This window comes from Pagrus pagrus (genome assembly GCF_965226575.1).
Source record: "Pagrus pagrus genome assembly, chromosome: 8".
NCBI classification, from domain to species: domain Eukaryota; kingdom Metazoa; phylum Chordata; class Actinopteri; order Spariformes; family Sparidae; genus Pagrus; species Pagrus pagrus.
The window spans coordinates 13424358-13441614 of NC_140192.1; the positions used below are offsets into that span (position 1 = coordinate 13424358).

The window sequence follows — 17257 nt, forward strand, 5'->3', positions numbered from 1 at the left end:
TCAGTTTTAGGCATTCAGAAATTAGAGGCCATCCAGCAGTGCAGGTGGTCCACTTACAACCATATAAAAAGCTCACACATAATAAACACATACACACATACTCTTTATACATGATAATGTATAACGCAATCTGCCCAATCTTTGTCACAGCTCAAACACTGAGTGCTGAAACTCAAATGATCAAATTTCAGGAGACATGGTTTCAAGAAAGAAAAAAAAAAAAAGAGTTTCAAGATAAAAATCACCAGAATCCTTGAAATTGACAGCTTGAAAGTCTCAGGTGAAGAACACAAACCTTTGACACGATTTTTAACTTTTGTTGTTGAACTGTGAGCCCATTGTCTCCGTGTTTCCATGACATCCAAAGTGGGCCTCCATTATCACAATGACCCAGAATAACAGCACAATAGCTTTTATTCACAGTTGTCTAGGATTTTGCTCTGGCCCTTTTTGTTTGTCTCATGTAGCTGCGTCACACTTTGTCCACACCTGAAATTTATTTCTAGCATTTATATTCCAACATTACTTTAATTCCTCTAAGCTGCATGTACACGTGCACGCAAACTCTCAGAGAAAGACACTGAAACACAACACTCACATACTTTACACAAAAGCCTGCTACCTGATACTACTATATGTTGGTTTGGTAGTTTCTGCCCTCTTGGTGCAGAATCATATGTTTCTTTGTTCCTCCTTCCTATCACGTTCCTCGAGTATCAGTCGAAGTTTCTGTTTGAGCTGAAATCTCTCTAAAATGACGGGGACACTTATTTATAAACACTGTGTTTTATTGACACTGTACATTGGCTTTGGTTGATTTGTTTATTTCTATCATGAAACTACGGCACATCACAATACTCTCATCACTATTTCACATGAAAACTGTCGTGCACATACAGTAGATATTGTTGCAGGGTCAAGACATTTTCTATAGGAAACAGTTTCGCATACAAGAAAGATGAACTTCTATTAATTACATTTACTGTAACCGTCCACAAAATCTCTGACATAATAATTAAAGAAAATAGTTCACAATTTTAGGAAATACTCCTAAAATTAAACAAGATAAATAGATTGATACTGCTCTCATATGAACCTACAGCCAGCAGCTGGTTAGCTTAGCTTAGCATAAGGATTTTTATAGTTTTTTTTTCTGTAAAAATCAGATATAAAGTGTTTATTAGTGAGCATTAGAGGCGCTGGTAGACAGACTTTATGACTGCTAGACAAAAGAGGATAGTGGTTTATCCTGGTTTTCAGTCCTCATAGATAACAGTCCGCTAAGATAACTGACCTAAAGCTGCACCTGCACATTTGCCATACCAAACATGAGAGTGTTATCAATCTTCTCATCTAGGCAAACTATTCCTTTAAAGGTTTAGTGTGAAAGCTCATTCTTGACCTTGAAAACAAAGGAATCGTCAGGTGACTAACTTTGTTTCACATTTTGAGCAATTGAGCAAACACCATCTGCTGAGGGAGACTTTGAGATGTGTGAGCTGTGTTAAATGTGTCAATCAAACCAAAAACAGCTCATGAGTGGACCTTGAGTTAAGATTCTTTGTCTGATCAAGTGAGGTGATTATTACTGTAATTCCTGTGTCAAATGAAGACCCGGCACAATCTGAAGGCTTTTCTTTGTATGTGTATAATCACGCAGACTATTCTAACATTTCAGAGGATCATTACATTAAGATTACGAGTTTCTGCTTTCATTTAAGTGATCATATATAAAGAAATATAGAGTATCATATTGCTGAAAAAGACTATTTTAAAGAGAACTTAAATTTTAGTTTTAATTTATTTCAGTATTATATTGAGCAAGCTTGAGGCATTAAATCCTGATGCAAAATAAGTAAAACATATGACAAAAAATTACCTAAATCCAGCACGCATTTTGGGTTGAATTATGGACACATTATTCCTCCCTGCACACAATTGGGCTCATTTTTTGCGCTCCTCAATCTGCTCCACCTCACTGGACTCATCCACCACCTTGCCGTTGATCATGGTCTGGGTAACGACTTTTACAATCTTCCTGGTCCTTATGTCGGGGTCTTCTGTAACACAGAATTAAATCAGAGTAAGTCACTTTAATCACAAAAAAACTGACTTGACAGACTAAAAAGTACCATTAATAGTTAATTACTAAAAAAACAAAGTGTGCATGAGTGCTTCTTTGCTTTATCAAGGTCATGAGGCTGCTCCAAAGTGTAATATTTTAACAATTTTGTATGTCAATATCTTCAAAATGAAACCAAATGTCAGTGAACTGCACACAGCATGCATATGTGTACGGACTTCATGCCAAAAAATACAAAAGGGTTGAAAAAGAGAACAGCTCCAATGTCAGTGATTGACACGGTTTTTGTTAACTTGTGTTTTTCACTCTTATCAGATCCTGTGTTCGCATCGAGCGACCGCACCCGAGGCCCGACTTTCATGTGGAGAAAAGGGAGAGTCTGCAAACTGTAGGATCAGATGCTCCAGTATATGAGGGGTTCATTTGCTTTGATTTATTTTCCTAAATCGTAGCAAATTAAATCATCACACACTCCTGCAGCATGCGGTCTACTGCAGGGTGTTAAGATGGATACGTTCTTTTTCCAGAAAAATACAAGAATAGCAGGAGCAGGAGCATATAAAGTATCAGATCCTTTCCTTCTGTGGTCACTTGATACCCACACAGGATCAGATAAGACTCAAAAACTAGAAATTAACAAAACCAGCAGCAAACAAATGATGATGACTCAGTGAAAGTTTTTCTATCCCTTCTGTAAGCTGACGCTGACCAACTAACAAGGTTTTCTTCAAGTAACATCCTGCAAGAATTGCCACAGGAGGACTCTTTGAAAAAAATGTTGAAGAAGGACTATATACAAAGAATCCTTGAACCACTTAGCTTTTGGTCCTTAATGACATTCAGTAAATGAAATAACCTGAACTTACTTTTAGGAGGTGGAGGGATTTCTTTCACCCTGTAAGGCACAACAATACAACAACTTAATCCAAGAGAGCAAAGTACAAAGCAGAAACCATTTTCACTCAATATCTAATGCAAGTAGGACACTGTAAAGAAACAGTTTAGGGAAATTTGCATATTTTCTTTTTCGCTGAGAGTTAGATATGAAGATTGATACCACGCTGGTTAGCTTAGCTTTATCTCTGTCCAAAATTTAATCTGTACAAAAATACATATATACTGACCTAGAAGCCTTTAGAGGTGTTGGTTGACAGATAATGTGATTGGCACAGGTGAGCGAGCTGTTTCCTGTCATTATGCTAAGCTAAGCTAACTAACTGCTAGCTGTAGCCTTCTTACATATTTACTGGACAGTCATGACAGTGATATCAATCTCTCATCTAACTCTCAGCATGATAGGGAATGAATGTCAAACTATTACTTTAAATTGGGTGTTACGGCAGTACTACCAACACATATCAAGTCTTAAATATTTTGTAGTGACAAGAATTCTAAAAGTTCTCTTCTGAAATATACTCATACTTATTTTGCCACCATTCAAGAAGAAATAAATACATTTAAACAGACATTTCTACTTGAAAAGGTGTGGTTATATTACTGTTTTTAGATATTGATTCCTCGCCCTCGCTTACATTTCCTCTCCTTCCAGCAGCCTCCTGTAGGTGGCGATCTCCATCTCCAGGTTCTGTTTGATGCGCAGCAGCTGTTCGTATTCGGTCTTGTTCCGTTGCATGTCCAAACGCAGCTGAGACAGCTCATCCTCCAGCTGCGTGAGAGTGGCCTGAAGACGGTCCATCTCCACAGAGTACTTGTGCCCGGTCTCTCCCAGGTTTCCCTCCAACACACCTACCTGTTAACAGAAGACACAGATCATCATCAGCGACAGAAGATAACAAATTGAAAAAACAAGCAGGCGTTTTTGGTAACTCACAACATTTATGATAGCAGCTTCAAGTAATCTCTACATTTTACACCTGGATTGAATTTTTAATTAAATGGTTTTGTCGAATGATCCTCTGTTGGTGATGCTTTTTTCCCAAAGACAGTCCAGTGTATATTATGAAGGCTATAACTGAGTTTAAAGACGTCAACTGTGATGTGTGCGAGGTTACAAAACAACCACAACCATGGCCTCTTTTCTTAACTCAAAAGTTTGACATTTAGGAAAAATGACATTCACACGCTCATGTCTTTTATGCTTAATGTGAGGCTACAGCCATGAGAGGGTTAGCTAAACTTAGCATAAAGACTTGAAACTTTTTTGTTTGAGGTAATTACACCATCACAGTTTCTTTTACAATCATATTTTGATGTTTAAAGCTGCATAATTGCCACTCGTGGGCAGCCGAAACAAGCTGCAAAACTTAGCATATAATCACCATAAAAGCTTAAAACTTAATGTGGAAAATGTGTTAGCAAACAGTTGCCTATTTATGCATCCAAATCCAGTATTCACCATCCCTTTAGCTCTGTTTTAGTTTCCATTCAATTCTGAGGAAGATATTGTATCTGTTTCTTTAGCTGTTAAATGTTCCCTTGTCTTCAGACAGCTAAGTGTGTCTGCTGTTTTGGTGCTGGACATTTAGTGTACAGTGGGTTTATCAGACCATTTTTGCTGAAATTATGCTAATGACAGCAGCAAACCCAAACAGTAAAACACCAAAAATGAGCTAAAAGATGCTAAAACACTCACAAGCGCTGAGGAGAGCTGCAGAGTTTGGTGATTATTCTCTGTGGGTTTGACACTATGAGCGACTCCTATCACATTAAACATTGTAATTTAGTACATTGCTGTTATAAGAATATTTTAAAGGGCAGTTTCAGATGCCAAAGGTAAACACTGATGTGAATGGAAAGCTAAAGCTTTTGACTTAAAGGTTCCCTGTGGAGTCTTTACCGCCCAGTAGTGCTTTTAATGTTTACCTGTTGAGCTCATACACTAACGACGCCTCTCCACTCAACCAGAGATACTAGAGCCTGTCAGCGGGATAATGTCTGTATTCAATACTGTGTGCTCACTATTTGGCAAACATCAATTTGCCTCTATACGGTGCTGTTTTATCTGTGTTCACATGTAGTGGCAACACAGACAACACATTTGCTTGTCACACTGATTGATTATCGGAGCAGAATGAAATTGCTGTGTTCTTTGTACAGCTAGTAGCTCTTTGTTGACAAGGAGAAAGCAGCTGTTATCTATAGATAGATCTGACGTGTGCAGTGTAAAGAAAAGAGGAGGTGAGGACGAGGTTGAGCTCCAAAGGAGCAGAGGAATGGTAGTTAACATGAAACTTGATGAATTTGTGCAAGTCAGTGCAGCTACAGACCCTCTGGAGTCTCCTTACGGAGGTTTACAGGATCAGACTACACCCCTGCACCGTGTCTTTATGCAGTACTGTACCTGCTTACGCAGACTGTCCAGTTCGACCTCCAAAGCCTGCAGGAAACGTCGTCTCTCGCTGAGCTCACTTTGGGCACAACGCAGAGCCTCATTGCTTTCTTTGACCTCCGACTGCACTGCCTCCAACTGGAGACACACACATTACAATAATCTACAGTGTAATGTACAGTGAAAGCAACAGACAAGGTTGAATACCAGAGAAATAAGGTTAATGCAGTGACTGGCCTTCTTGAGGTACCAGGCCTCAGCCTCCTCCTTGTTCTTTCGAGCGATGCCCTCATACTGGACCCTCAGCTCAGCCATGATGGCCCCCAGATCAGGACCCTGAGCCGCATCCACCTCCACATTGACCTGCTCGTTGTCCAGACGAGCTTTCAGAGAGCTCATCTCCTGCAATGACATACATATTATTTTCTACTTCACAAAAATAGAACAGGTTATAATGGAGCTGTTTGGATAAGTTACGAGGCTGTGGTGTCTGTTATTGCCACTTTTGGCAATTATCTACTTTCCACTGGTGGAAGAAGTATTCAGAAGCTAAACTGCCGTTTGGTGCGTAGACCTACCGTAGGTTAGGTTAAAACCATGACACAGTAATCTAAATTTTGAAAAAAAAAATCTACTTTATCAGACAATATTACTGCTCTAGTGAGCTTAATTAAAGTCCTTCTTTGTTCTTCATAAGCTTTCTATCACCTCAGCATACGCAAGATAAATATTCAAATACAGAAACCCAATTGTTTTCTGTCAAGTCTGCAGCAAGGTTCAGACTACATCCTGGACACCACACCTCACTGTCTAAACAATCCCTGTGGCTGGATGGGCTCATATACTCCTGTCATGGGTGTTGTCTTGATATTTTGTAGCACCATGGCTACAAAGAAAAAGGGTGTGTCCGTACACTTAACATTATCATGTTTCAGACACTGAATACCGTCACACATAAACTTCTACGGCACTTGTTTATGTCAACCTGTTCCACACAAAACTCTAAGGAGTAAGGAAAACTGGTTTTCGCGCTGCTGCGTGAACCCATCGGTCTTCAAAGACATCCCAAATTTAAACAAGGCGACCCTTGACGACTTGTAAAGTGATTATCTTGATGAGTACACACTCACTGATCATGTCTGACGTGACCCTCACCTCGGCAGGGATCTCACCTCATCGTGATTCTTCTTGAGGAAGTAGAGCTCCTCCTTCAGGCTGTCCAGGTCTCCTCGCAAGGTGGCGATGATCTGGTCATGGTCAGACTTTGCCCTCCTCAGAGCCTGACAGTCCCTCTCTACTGACTGGCACAAGGTGGCCTCCGCCTCCCATCTACAGGAAAAACACAGCGGAGGATTCAGACAAGAGGAAAGGAGGTCATCGGCAGAGATGTGCAGCAGTAGTCACAGTTTGTGCTTCTTGTGTATTATCATTACATTTCAGTCACAGTTCAGCATCTGTTTTTCTATAAGATAAATCTCTAAAGTTCTTTTGAAAACCCGTAAAAAGTCTTCTGCATATGTGGATCAAAAGGTTTTCCATCAACATTTGCAAGATTTTTAATCATTTTTCCAAGCTGTGATTCATCTTAGTCAAAACAAAGATGGTTGCCAGAAGTAAACCTTCCGCTCGAGCCGTATGACACATGAACATAATAAAAAAGATCAGCCTATATAAACTATATAAATGTTGTGTTTTGGTGTTTTTCATTCTTTGGTGCTTTTCCCTGTTCTTCCGATCAAATTAGCCTTTATACATTTTATTAAAATTAAAAAGTCAGCAGATGAATCTTTAAATGTTCAGAGGAAAGATAATATACATAATACATAATTTTACATTTAAATGGAGACCTGTTACGCTTTTTTTCCCCCTTTCCTTCAGTGTGTTATGTAGGTCCTTAGTCGGGTGTTTTGCATCTCTTTGTAGTTGTAGTCGGGAGCTCCTCTCTCCCACAGAGACCTCGCTCCTGAGGTGCCTAAAAAGCCTTAGTCTGTAGTTCTGCCTTTAAATTTGTAACTTCTTGACATCACAGTACATTACCATGTCACACATTTGCATAATTTATGCCTATATTCACGGTAGAAGTGAAGCTAACTGAAGGCTGAAAACATGCCAGAGCCGACCAGAGACACAGTGAGCGATGCTGGTTCAGGCGTGTGGGAGCTGATCAATCAGAGCAAACTGCTTATTCTGGAGCTATGCTGTTATACTGTAGCTACTGGATTATTGAGGGCCTAAGGAAAGACATAGAAAGAAGCTGAAAATGGAAATACTCCAGTACATGTATGTGCCTCTAAAGTGTACTTATGCATATGCTACTGCTTATTTCTTTCCTCTGAAACTGGAGGTAGTATAACACAAGCAAACAAGCACAGGATGCAAAAAACCACTCATGGCTCCCAGAATGGATGCACACATGTGAAAAATACCATGCAAATATCTGGCTGAAAAGTATACAGTACTGCTGCTGATACCATAAATCACTGCCAACTGATGTATCACTCCTTCACATCAGGCCACAGAACATACCATCAACACACTGTGAAAAGCACCAGCAGTGGGTGCATATCCACCTCCACCATCTCTCCCTCAGCTTCACCGTGCCAAAGGCGGACTGTTGAGAATCGGACGACGTCTCCCTGACCTGCTCAATCCATCACCTGCTCTCACTGACGACACGGTTGTTCGTCTCCTGCGGGTGCCTGAGCACCGTGGGAATGGGGCTCTTATTTCGCAGCCTGACATAAAGGTCATTTATTCACAGCGCTTTGCAGTCTGGCGCTCCCATGTGAACACTCACAAGCAAGTAAGAGAAAGGAACCTCTGTGTGACACTCACTTGACCCTGAAGTCGTCGGCAGCCAGCTTGGCATTATCAATCTCCAGCATGATGCGGGCGTTCTCCAGCGTCTTCTTTCTCACCTGAGCAGGAAACATTTGGGAAAGTTCATTAAGATCCAGCATGAAGGACAAGAGATGACATAATGTTTTCGTATTGTTGGTGTGCTGGTTTTACTTACTCCAAAAACATATATTGTTATTATTATTACAAAAGTACGTCACCCTGTACATCCAAATCCGCCTGGCTGCAGTTGCAGACCCCGGATCTGTGTTACGACAAGAATTCAAGGAAGAAATGTCACATCTGATCTACTTGTCACTGACCTCTTGCCCGATGGCGTGTGCCTGGGCCATCATCCCCTCGATGTCATGCCCTTTCGGAGCCTTGTCCAGCATGAGCTGCTTGATCTTCACCTCCAGTTCAGCGTTGGACCTCTCCAGCGAGCGCACCTTGTCCAGGTAGTTGGCCAGCCGGTCGTTCAGGCCCTGCATGGTCTCTTTGTCACTGGCCGCGACACTGAGGCCATTGAAGGAGAGGCTGGAGCCTAGCATGTTGAGGCCGTTGCCCATTGAGATGGAGCGCGACAGCGTGCTGATGGAGACTGGAGGCTTGGAGCGGATGCTGCGCCCACTGTCCCTCACAGATATGCTGGAGAAGGACGGCTGACGTACCGAGTGACTGCGCATAGACAGTGTGGAGGCCATGGTGTCCACTGCACAAGGTTCAGATAAAAGTTTGGTCAGTGCTCTCATGAATTCAAAGAGAGTGAGACAAAATAACAGACGTTTAAGCACGCATATAATTGATTCATGGCAAGTTAATTCTTGATCTTTGAAGCAGCTGTCAAGAATTAACTTCCAATCAATGACACGTGAGGTAATTTTTTTTTGTTATGTTTTTGGAGCAATTTGAGTACTTTTGTTTAATGACTGAAAACTATTTTCAGTCTAAAATGTCTTGCTGTAGTTGTTTTACATCTGTCTGAAGTCATTTTTCATCTATTTGCATTTTTTTTTTCTGTTTGTGGTTGTTTTGCATCACATATTCAACATGTGTCTCTTTATGAGTATTTAGTGTCTCTTTGTAGTCACTTTCTATCTCTCTGTAGTCAATTTGTGTCTGTAGTTGTTTTTTGTCACTTTGTAGTCATTTTATGTCTCCCTTTGGTCTCTCTTAATCTCACGATTGTTGTTTTGCATCTTTTCAAAGCCATTTGACATCTTTTTGTAGTCATTTTGTATCTCTTTTGTTGTTTTGCATTTCTTTATAGTTGTTTTGGATTCCTTTGTAGTTGTTTTGCATCTCATAAAAAAGTACAGTCACACAGTCACATTAAGCAGAGCCTTAGTGGGCCTGTTCAGTAATCTTTCCATCTCACAGGAAAGCAACTAAATGCACCTTGTGTTGAGATGATTGCTAAACTACAAGCGCAAAATATTAAACATATTTAACATTTAAATTATTTAAAATGTGTGTATGTCCAACTAAAAACTTTATTGCTCATTCAGAGAAACTTAGCGTTTATTTGATGAGTAAGTAACAGCGTATAAAGAATAAAACAGAACTTACATGGAGCTCAGTTCTTCAATAGATCTTCTCTTGTGCTGCTCGCTCAGGTTACGGCTCTGATGGTGTGAGTGCCCGTTGTTGCTGGACCAGATATCACAGGTGAGTTTGGTTGCAGAGGCACAAATCTCACTGTTGGGGGTGGAGCTGCTGTCGGTGTGTCCAATCCCACAGCAACAAATGGGAGGATGCAACTTGACACCTGGTAGAGGAGTGAAAAATAACTGTGGTGCACATAAACTGAACTGGTTAAAATGTTGAATGCGGTTTATTGCATCACAGGTTTGCAAACAGCAGCTGTGAGTTGTGTTTTATTTCCTGCACCAGTAAAACTAAATCAACTCTTTATATCTTGATTCATATGTAACTGTATTATATGAAGGGAAATAAATGTATCTAATTTTTGACAGATTTCTTTCTAAATCTAAAACACACTGTTTACAATGAAAAATATTATGTTTATTAGTGTACTAAAGTGTTTGTGAGGGGATTTAAACCTAGCTTGTATTAATTTTGACCTCGTATACATGATGGAAAACTATGAATTGTGATGATAATAGAGGTACTCTATTAGAGATAATAAAATAATGAAAATTAGAAACAATCACGATAGAAAAACAATAATTTGAGTCCCTACTATGATGCAAGTGTGATATCTTCACCCCTGTACAGCACACAGACTGACTCTTAGAGCTATATTTGGCCTCATATTTCCATACAGTAAAATCAACCACCTCAGGTGTTTGTCTGATTTGTAAGGTGAACACTTGAGGGCTAACCGGTGTGGCTGGCAGGCTGGAAACAGGGACGGTGCTGTCTCCACAGTGATCCCATTGAGTGTGGACACAAAGCACTGAGCGATGTGAGGAGCCGGCCTCACCTGAGGACAGCCCGGCGGGATGGGGAGAAACGAGAGGAAACAAGGACAATGGAGGGACAGAATGAAAAGAAAGTAAAGACCCCTGAGAAATGCAGGGCGTAGGTCTGGCTGAACTGGAAACCTGGTTTATATTCACACACACACACACACATACACACCTTTTCAACTAACTCTCAGCTGGGTTATACTGTGTATAAACCTGTTACTGTATTATTCTCTATGCAGGATCAGATCACACAGTGACACTGACCTGGTTTAGTGCCTGACATGCACAAGTATATCCACCCCCGCCCACCCATGCCCTGTACAAACTCAGGCTAGATGTAATATCAGCATTGCAAGCTGTTTGATTAGATTTTTGGACTGTTCACTGTGGAAAGTTTCTTTTGAGCTGTTTGTAATCTGACCATAGAAGTTATTCTGGCTTCAAAAGAGGGGAAATATAATAACATTAATACCTCAACTTTATCCAGCTGTCCACAAAGAGGCTGAATTAAGTCCAACAAAGTCTGAACAAAAGAAATTTGTATTTCCTGTCTTCTCAAACATGGTATTAAGCACCAGACTATTTTGGTGGAAGAAATTGTACAGGTGTTTGTGGCAATGCAAACAGCTCTTTCAACAACACAATCAAATACTGAAAACATGTTGTTACATGTACAGCATACAGTATATGCCTCAAATAATATCTCTCTGAAAGACATGAATGCTTTCCAGTATCTGTTGGGAATTATTGTTGCGTTCAGATGAATGCAGTTGAAGCACTTACCTGTATTTGTAGCTGTGTTACCACTTCAAGTTACCATATTAAGACGCAGCATGGATGTACCGCCACCTTGTGGGTAAAACACATACTACATTATATAGTTTGACATGATACTAAACATGAACACATACAGTACATGCTGCTGTCAACACTTGTTTCAATGTTCAAGTTAAACATGTCTCAAGTTTGCACCATGACATGACCAAAACAGTATGCAAAGATTTTTAGAGGTCTTTAAAAGGTCCATGTAATATATACACAACACTTGCACAAAAAAAAAGGCTGACAGAGAAATAGACCCTTCTGTGCAGTGTGTTTTCACATGTATAATGCTGTAGGGTCATGTTGATTTAAGACATGTTAGCTCTTATTTTCAAACCTCTTCCACTCCACCGCCATTTTGGTGCAAAACACCTAAAATGACATCTAAATTTTAAAGAGATGTAGCTGCTGAACCACTCTGACTGTAAGGTTTTTCTAGAAAGTGATGTAGATAATCAATAATTTCAGCTAAATCTGCAAACTTTCACTCAATTTGCTGTTACCACAAACAATATACCAATGTGTATACTTCGGAGTGCAAGAGAGCAGCAAGCTTTATATTGAAAATGACATTTTCTGTAACTTAGCTTTGGTACCAACTCGTGAGAAACATATTTGCGCTGTAGCTGATCCATGCCCTGGATTGACATGATGACTGCGGTACATGTGCACCACAAAGCCCAAACGAGCTGCAGAATCGGATGATAATTATGGATTCGTCATTACACGTGACCCCTCTTCATATTACAGAGTTCTTTGATTCAGCATTTCTATAAAACCTTCACTATCCTTGCTTGTAGCATATCTTAAGCACAATTTAAGTAGTTTGAATTGATCAAAAAAACATTATAAATATATAAATATTCGTTTAACTATGACAGAAATACCACTGTAGTGCTTACTGCTGTTTATCTGATATGGAGAGCAGACTGAACATTAGGACCACTGTTCATTTTAGCCTGATAATCCATCACCTTGTCCTAATCATAACATTTAAACAGGCATTAGTAGCTAATTACCACCATTCTCCACACGACAGTTTGCCCTGAACTAGAAAATAAGATGTTAATAAAACCGAGTACAGAGGTTGAAACATTTAAACAGGCTGTTGTGAGATCATATCTAGAAAACAGATGAATGTACTAAATTAATTTGATTTTTTATTGGTTTAATAAAACCGGCAGTTTACTTAATATACCTGTTTGAAAATCTTGTGTTTCTTTAGTTTTTTTGTCAGTGCAGGATCATTTACTCCTGATATTAATAATTTATATTTGTTCTGCTTGCTATATGAATATTTATATCAGCTAAATTAGACTAAAAAGCAGCTCATTTCACAGTATGCACATTTTGAAAGAGTTCTGGCTTCAGTAATTCCCAGAATTCCCGGTCCAGTGTGTTGTAGCGCCATCATCTGTTCCTAACACTTTCTGCCTCCAACATGTCTCAGGACAGTGATTTATATCCTGCTCCAGGTTCTTATAATTCAAAATGAAGTGCTGTGATATTTCAAAAGCCGTTGTCATCCCCCTTCAAAATAAACGCATGCTAGGAACCTCCTGTGGAGTGCCGTGTTTATTTTTGCATAGACGGTTGGCCGTCAGCCTGGGCGAAGTGAATCATAGGTTTCGCCGATTTCCTTGCTTTTCATCAGCCCTCCTCCTGCTCTCATGTGCTACTGTAAGAGTCATGGTTTACATAGAGAAACGTTTCTTTGTTTATTTCTCAGAATTTCTATTGCACACTATGTACCAGCCCACAGTCCAGAGTCAGATAGACTCATTTTCGCTTTGTTTGGAAAGTTGATACAGAATCCTGTTGTGTAGAGCTTTTATAGCCGGGGTTAAATGGTAGGCCTGTGCAATATCCACATTTAAACAAAACACCCCAGGCCACAAAGTAAATTCATTGCGGTCCTGTTGCCAACAGAAAGGACGTTTTGCCTAAAAATGTTCACTCATGTCATGTTAACACTGTTGACGTGGTCCTGCTCTGAAGCCTCAGATTGTCTACTTCTGAACAACAAATTTAGTCAGTCTGAGAGGAACTCAAATTGCTGGTTTTCTCTCGTGTCACCAAACAGCTGATGGATGACACTACATTTAGATATGTTGCTGCAAGTGCTTTCAGGAATAGGCAGCTGTTGTTGGACAAAGGCAGTCTTCTCATTTCCAGCCTTTAAATCAATTTGCTGGCTGTTTATCGCAGCCCCATCCAACTTTATTGAAAAAAATGTAATATTCGATAGTTTAAGCTACAAAGATGACAAGAGACATGTATTTCACAAAATCAGGCACGCCGTAAAACAATCATCAGAAAACATACAGTCGACCCGTAGATTTTTAAGGATAACAAAAAAGGAATGACAATGAAAATACATTACATTGCTGGACTAAGTCATGCTGTCTAACACAAAATTGAAGCGTAAAGTTTGTTAAACTTAATAAAGAGACGAACAATGGCACTAACATTAGGCTGCTCTAATCTAGGGCTGGGCGATATGTCCTTAAAATAATAGTGCAATATTTTTAGGCTATATATTGCAATATATAAATATTTATATCTCAATATTTTTAAATCTCCTCAATAGCACTTTATAAATGCTAAGACAGAGCGAAAAATCAAACATCACAATCAATATTATACAATTATGATAATACTGTGACAATGTCGTAGAGATTGATACTTTGACAAAACATGAACACAATAAGATTTTTAATAAATGATCATCATTAATGTGAATATAATTGCTACGTGGTTAAAGACAAGTATTAGAACAAGTAGAAGCGTCTGGTAAGGTCAGAAAATTACATCGCTTCACTGTAATGCAGCCTTCAAAATCAGGAAAAGACAACAACCATGTCATATCATGATATAACGATGTCCAAAATCTAAGTCCGCATATTCTCATATCACAATAATGATATAATATCGATATATTGCCCAGCCCTACTCTAAACTGTGATATCTTGGCCTGAGCAGCAATTTTCCTAACATAACCTGTGTGCTTTGGAGATACCCCCTATTAGAAAAAACTATTAAAGCAGTTTAATCCGTCCCTTACGCTTCAGCTCTTGTTATTTTGGTTTCTGGAAGATATAAAAAGACACTACACTCTTAATATTCTGTAAGTATAAACCACTCTTGCCCCTCGCACACAAATAGGATGAAAAACGTTTTAAGCTAGGGCTGCACGATATACTAAAAAAATCTGAATGTGATGCATATTGATTTTGCGATATTAGTGGGAGGGACAATTTTTGTATCACAATTTTCATTTTCACTGAAAAAAGTCACGATGATGTACGATAATATGACGCAACACGAACACAAATGACACATATTGCACATACAACAGCATACGTTTGTTGAGGTCTGTACTAAACTAACATGTTTCTTACATCTGAAGAACAAGATTTGTACTAGAGTACATAAAAAATTCTATTTCCTTTTGAATAATTACATTTAAAATAACCGTGCATCCATAATTTCAGCCTTGCTGAGTTGTAGGCCAACGGATTTAACACTCATATTATTTAGAAACATTGTGGAGAGGGTGTTGGTTTATTTCTAGTCACGAAGATGTTGAAGCGTAAATGTGTGTATCATCTGCAAAGCTTTACTCTACTAAAACATACAGCACGTGAACAAAGATTTAACATGCTTATATTTAGCTGCCTCATAGTCAATTTTTTGGTACGTATGATATTTTTATAATACAGTTCTTTTATTAAAGAGTTGTAACTAAGACATTATCATGCTCATCAGGCATTCAGATACTTTGCATGTCACCATCAGTTGAATAGTATCCCTGAGTGAAGCAGGGGAAAAAAAAACTCCCCCCAAAAATTAGAAGACCCTGCCAGCATATGGCAGCATCTGAAATAAACTCGAGGAGGAGGAGGAGGGTGCTGATGAAGATGGCCCACGTTGCAATCTTCCACAGAGGTTTTGTTGACTGTTGTGCAGAGGGAGAGCTCATCAGCGTGAAGGAGAGAAATGTGAATACGCTGAGACGAGGGGCACTGCAGTGTATCTGCTCATTAGGCGGGCGACGCTGTAATTCAGAGAGCGAGCAGCTCTGCAATCAGAGGCCTATTCATTAGCATGGGGGGCCCGCTTTCATCTGTAACCACTTGAGGCTGCCAATCACCGAGGCGGACGCATGACATGATGACAAAACGGGGCGGCTTAAACGCTCAGGGATGCTTGTGCATGGAGAGAGACATGCCTAAACGCTGCCTTAAGGCTCGTATCTGAGAGGGACTTTAATAGGAAAGAAATGCGCGTTTTTACAGTGTAGTGCTGGCAGGTGGCCCAAACTGTGTCAGCCTGATAATCATCGCTCTGCTCAGCATGAACACAGCTTTTGTTCTCAGATTTCACAAGGAGGCATCGTTTTCCTGAACAGGTTTCTTCCTGGAATTGAATTGATTGAAAGTGATTGATCGGAAAAAAAGTTTGAATTAAAGGTAAAATTTAGGAAAGAATAAGTCAGCCGGTCTGTCTTCCGTCTTTTACATCCTCTGACGCCAAGTGGTGCTCTCACGGTACACTCCCTCACAAAGATACATGTACCTCCGACAAGGACACAGATAGTCACACACACCTGGTCCAGTCAACGTTTGGGCATCTTTAATTAAATCTGTGAGCAGAATAAAGAAACCATTGTGCGAATGTTTTTGTCTGCTGTAGTTCTGCTGTCCGCGTGAAGGCAGCGCCGGGTCAAACTCCTGTGTTTCTGACATTCCTGCGTCACAAGAAGCGAATGGGGAAACGCTGCTGTCACTTGAAACTGTATTCATGCAGATGTGATCGCTCTCTTTCTGCATTTTAATCAAATTACATGTTTGTGTTCACGCGCTTTGAATTCACAGAGAAAATGCGTTCAAAATGAATCCAGCATTTTTACCCTCGAATCTTTTAGAGAAATAGTTTGCAAAGTTGGGAAATTTGCTCTTTCACTTTATTGCTGAGCGTTAGATGAGAAGTATGTGTGTCTGGTGTGTGCCTGTTAATTATGAAGCCGCAGCTAGCAGCAGTTAGCAGAGGCAGCTAGCTTAGCATGAGGATGAAGCTAACATTTGCTGTACAGATAGGTCCAATGTGTATAATTTAGAGGGATTTAGGAGTATCTTTGAGTCAAAATGGAATATAATATCCATAACTATATGTTTGCATTAGTGTATAATCACCGATAACTATGCATTTTTGTGTTTTCATTACCTTGGAACGAGCCTTTAATGTCTACAGATTGGCCAGGTCCTCTTCTTCCATAGAGTCCACCATTTTGAACTGTTTCTGTTTCTACAGGAGCCCAGAGCGGACAAACAAGGGGTGTTCAGCTGTTTTCAGTTAGCTGTAATCTGCAGCCTCACCGCTAGATGTCACTAAATCCCCCACACAGGTTCCTTAATTGAGTCATTTTTAGGCAAAAACGCTGAATATAATTCGTTATTCAGTGATTTGTGCGCATTTGTTGCCTTACTGTTGTTCAGTTCAATAGACTATATCATAAGATAACCTGATGAAGGTCTAAGTGCCGAAACGTTGTTGTCATTAAACTTAATTGAAAGTGAAGTGGACAGTGTGTGGGAGTTTTTTTCCCCTGTTTAATTCAAAAGTCAAATTAATCTCTTTCGGTTTTGGACTGTTGGTTGAACAACAACAATAACAAAAAAACTATTGAAGGCATTGATTTTGGATTTACAAAATTCTGATGGCCTATTTGTTTTTCTTCTAGTTTTGTGTATAGAGTCACAGTTTGAGCTCAGTGTTTTTCCCGAGGTACTT

The 17257-nt window shown here is 39.7% G+C and overlaps 1 protein-coding gene across 2 annotated transcripts; it reads right to left on the reverse strand.

The window, feature by feature from the left end:
• Nucleotides 1–224: 224 nt before the first annotated feature.
• krt1-c5 (keratin, type 1, gene c5) lies at nt 225–16765 on the reverse strand. 2 transcript variants are annotated; one of them, XM_084360037.1, is made up of 12 exons: nt 16691–16765; nt 11426–11491; nt 10556–10656; nt 9780–9978; nt 8534–8922; nt 8208–8290; nt 6545–6701; nt 5610–5774; nt 5385–5510; nt 3616–3833; nt 2950–2978; nt 225–2060 (listed from the first exon to the last, which is right to left on the reverse strand). In XM_084360037.1, exons 5-12 carry the CDS (start codon nt 8912–8914, stop codon nt 1945–1947), a joined length of 1275 nt encoding a protein of 424 aa, XP_084216163.1. In that variant the 5' UTR covers nt 8915–8922; nt 9780–9978; nt 10556–10656; nt 11426–11491; nt 16691–16765; the 3' UTR covers nt 225–1944. The 2 variants fall into 2 exon arrangements, with proteins under 2 accessions (XP_084216163.1, XP_084216162.1); XM_084360036.1 differs by lacking the exon at nt 10556–10656.
• Nucleotides 16766–17257: the final 492 nt, after the last annotated feature.

Bases quoted from the DNA above. Each gene is read 5' to 3' on its own strand.
- krt1-c5 (XM_084360036.1), bottom strand. From the start codon at position 8,914: ATGGCCTCCACACTGTCTATGCGCAGTCACTCGGTACGTCAGCCGTCC. The intron at 5,511-5,609 runs GCCAGTCACTGC...GTGTGTCTCCAG, and splicing joins AGGCCTGGTACCTCAAGAAG to TTGGAGGCAGTGCAGTCGGA. The intron at 2,979-3,615 runs GTAAGCGAGGGC...TGTGCCTTACAG, and splicing joins CTGCTGGAAGGAGAGGAAAT to GGTGAAAGAAATCCCTCCAC.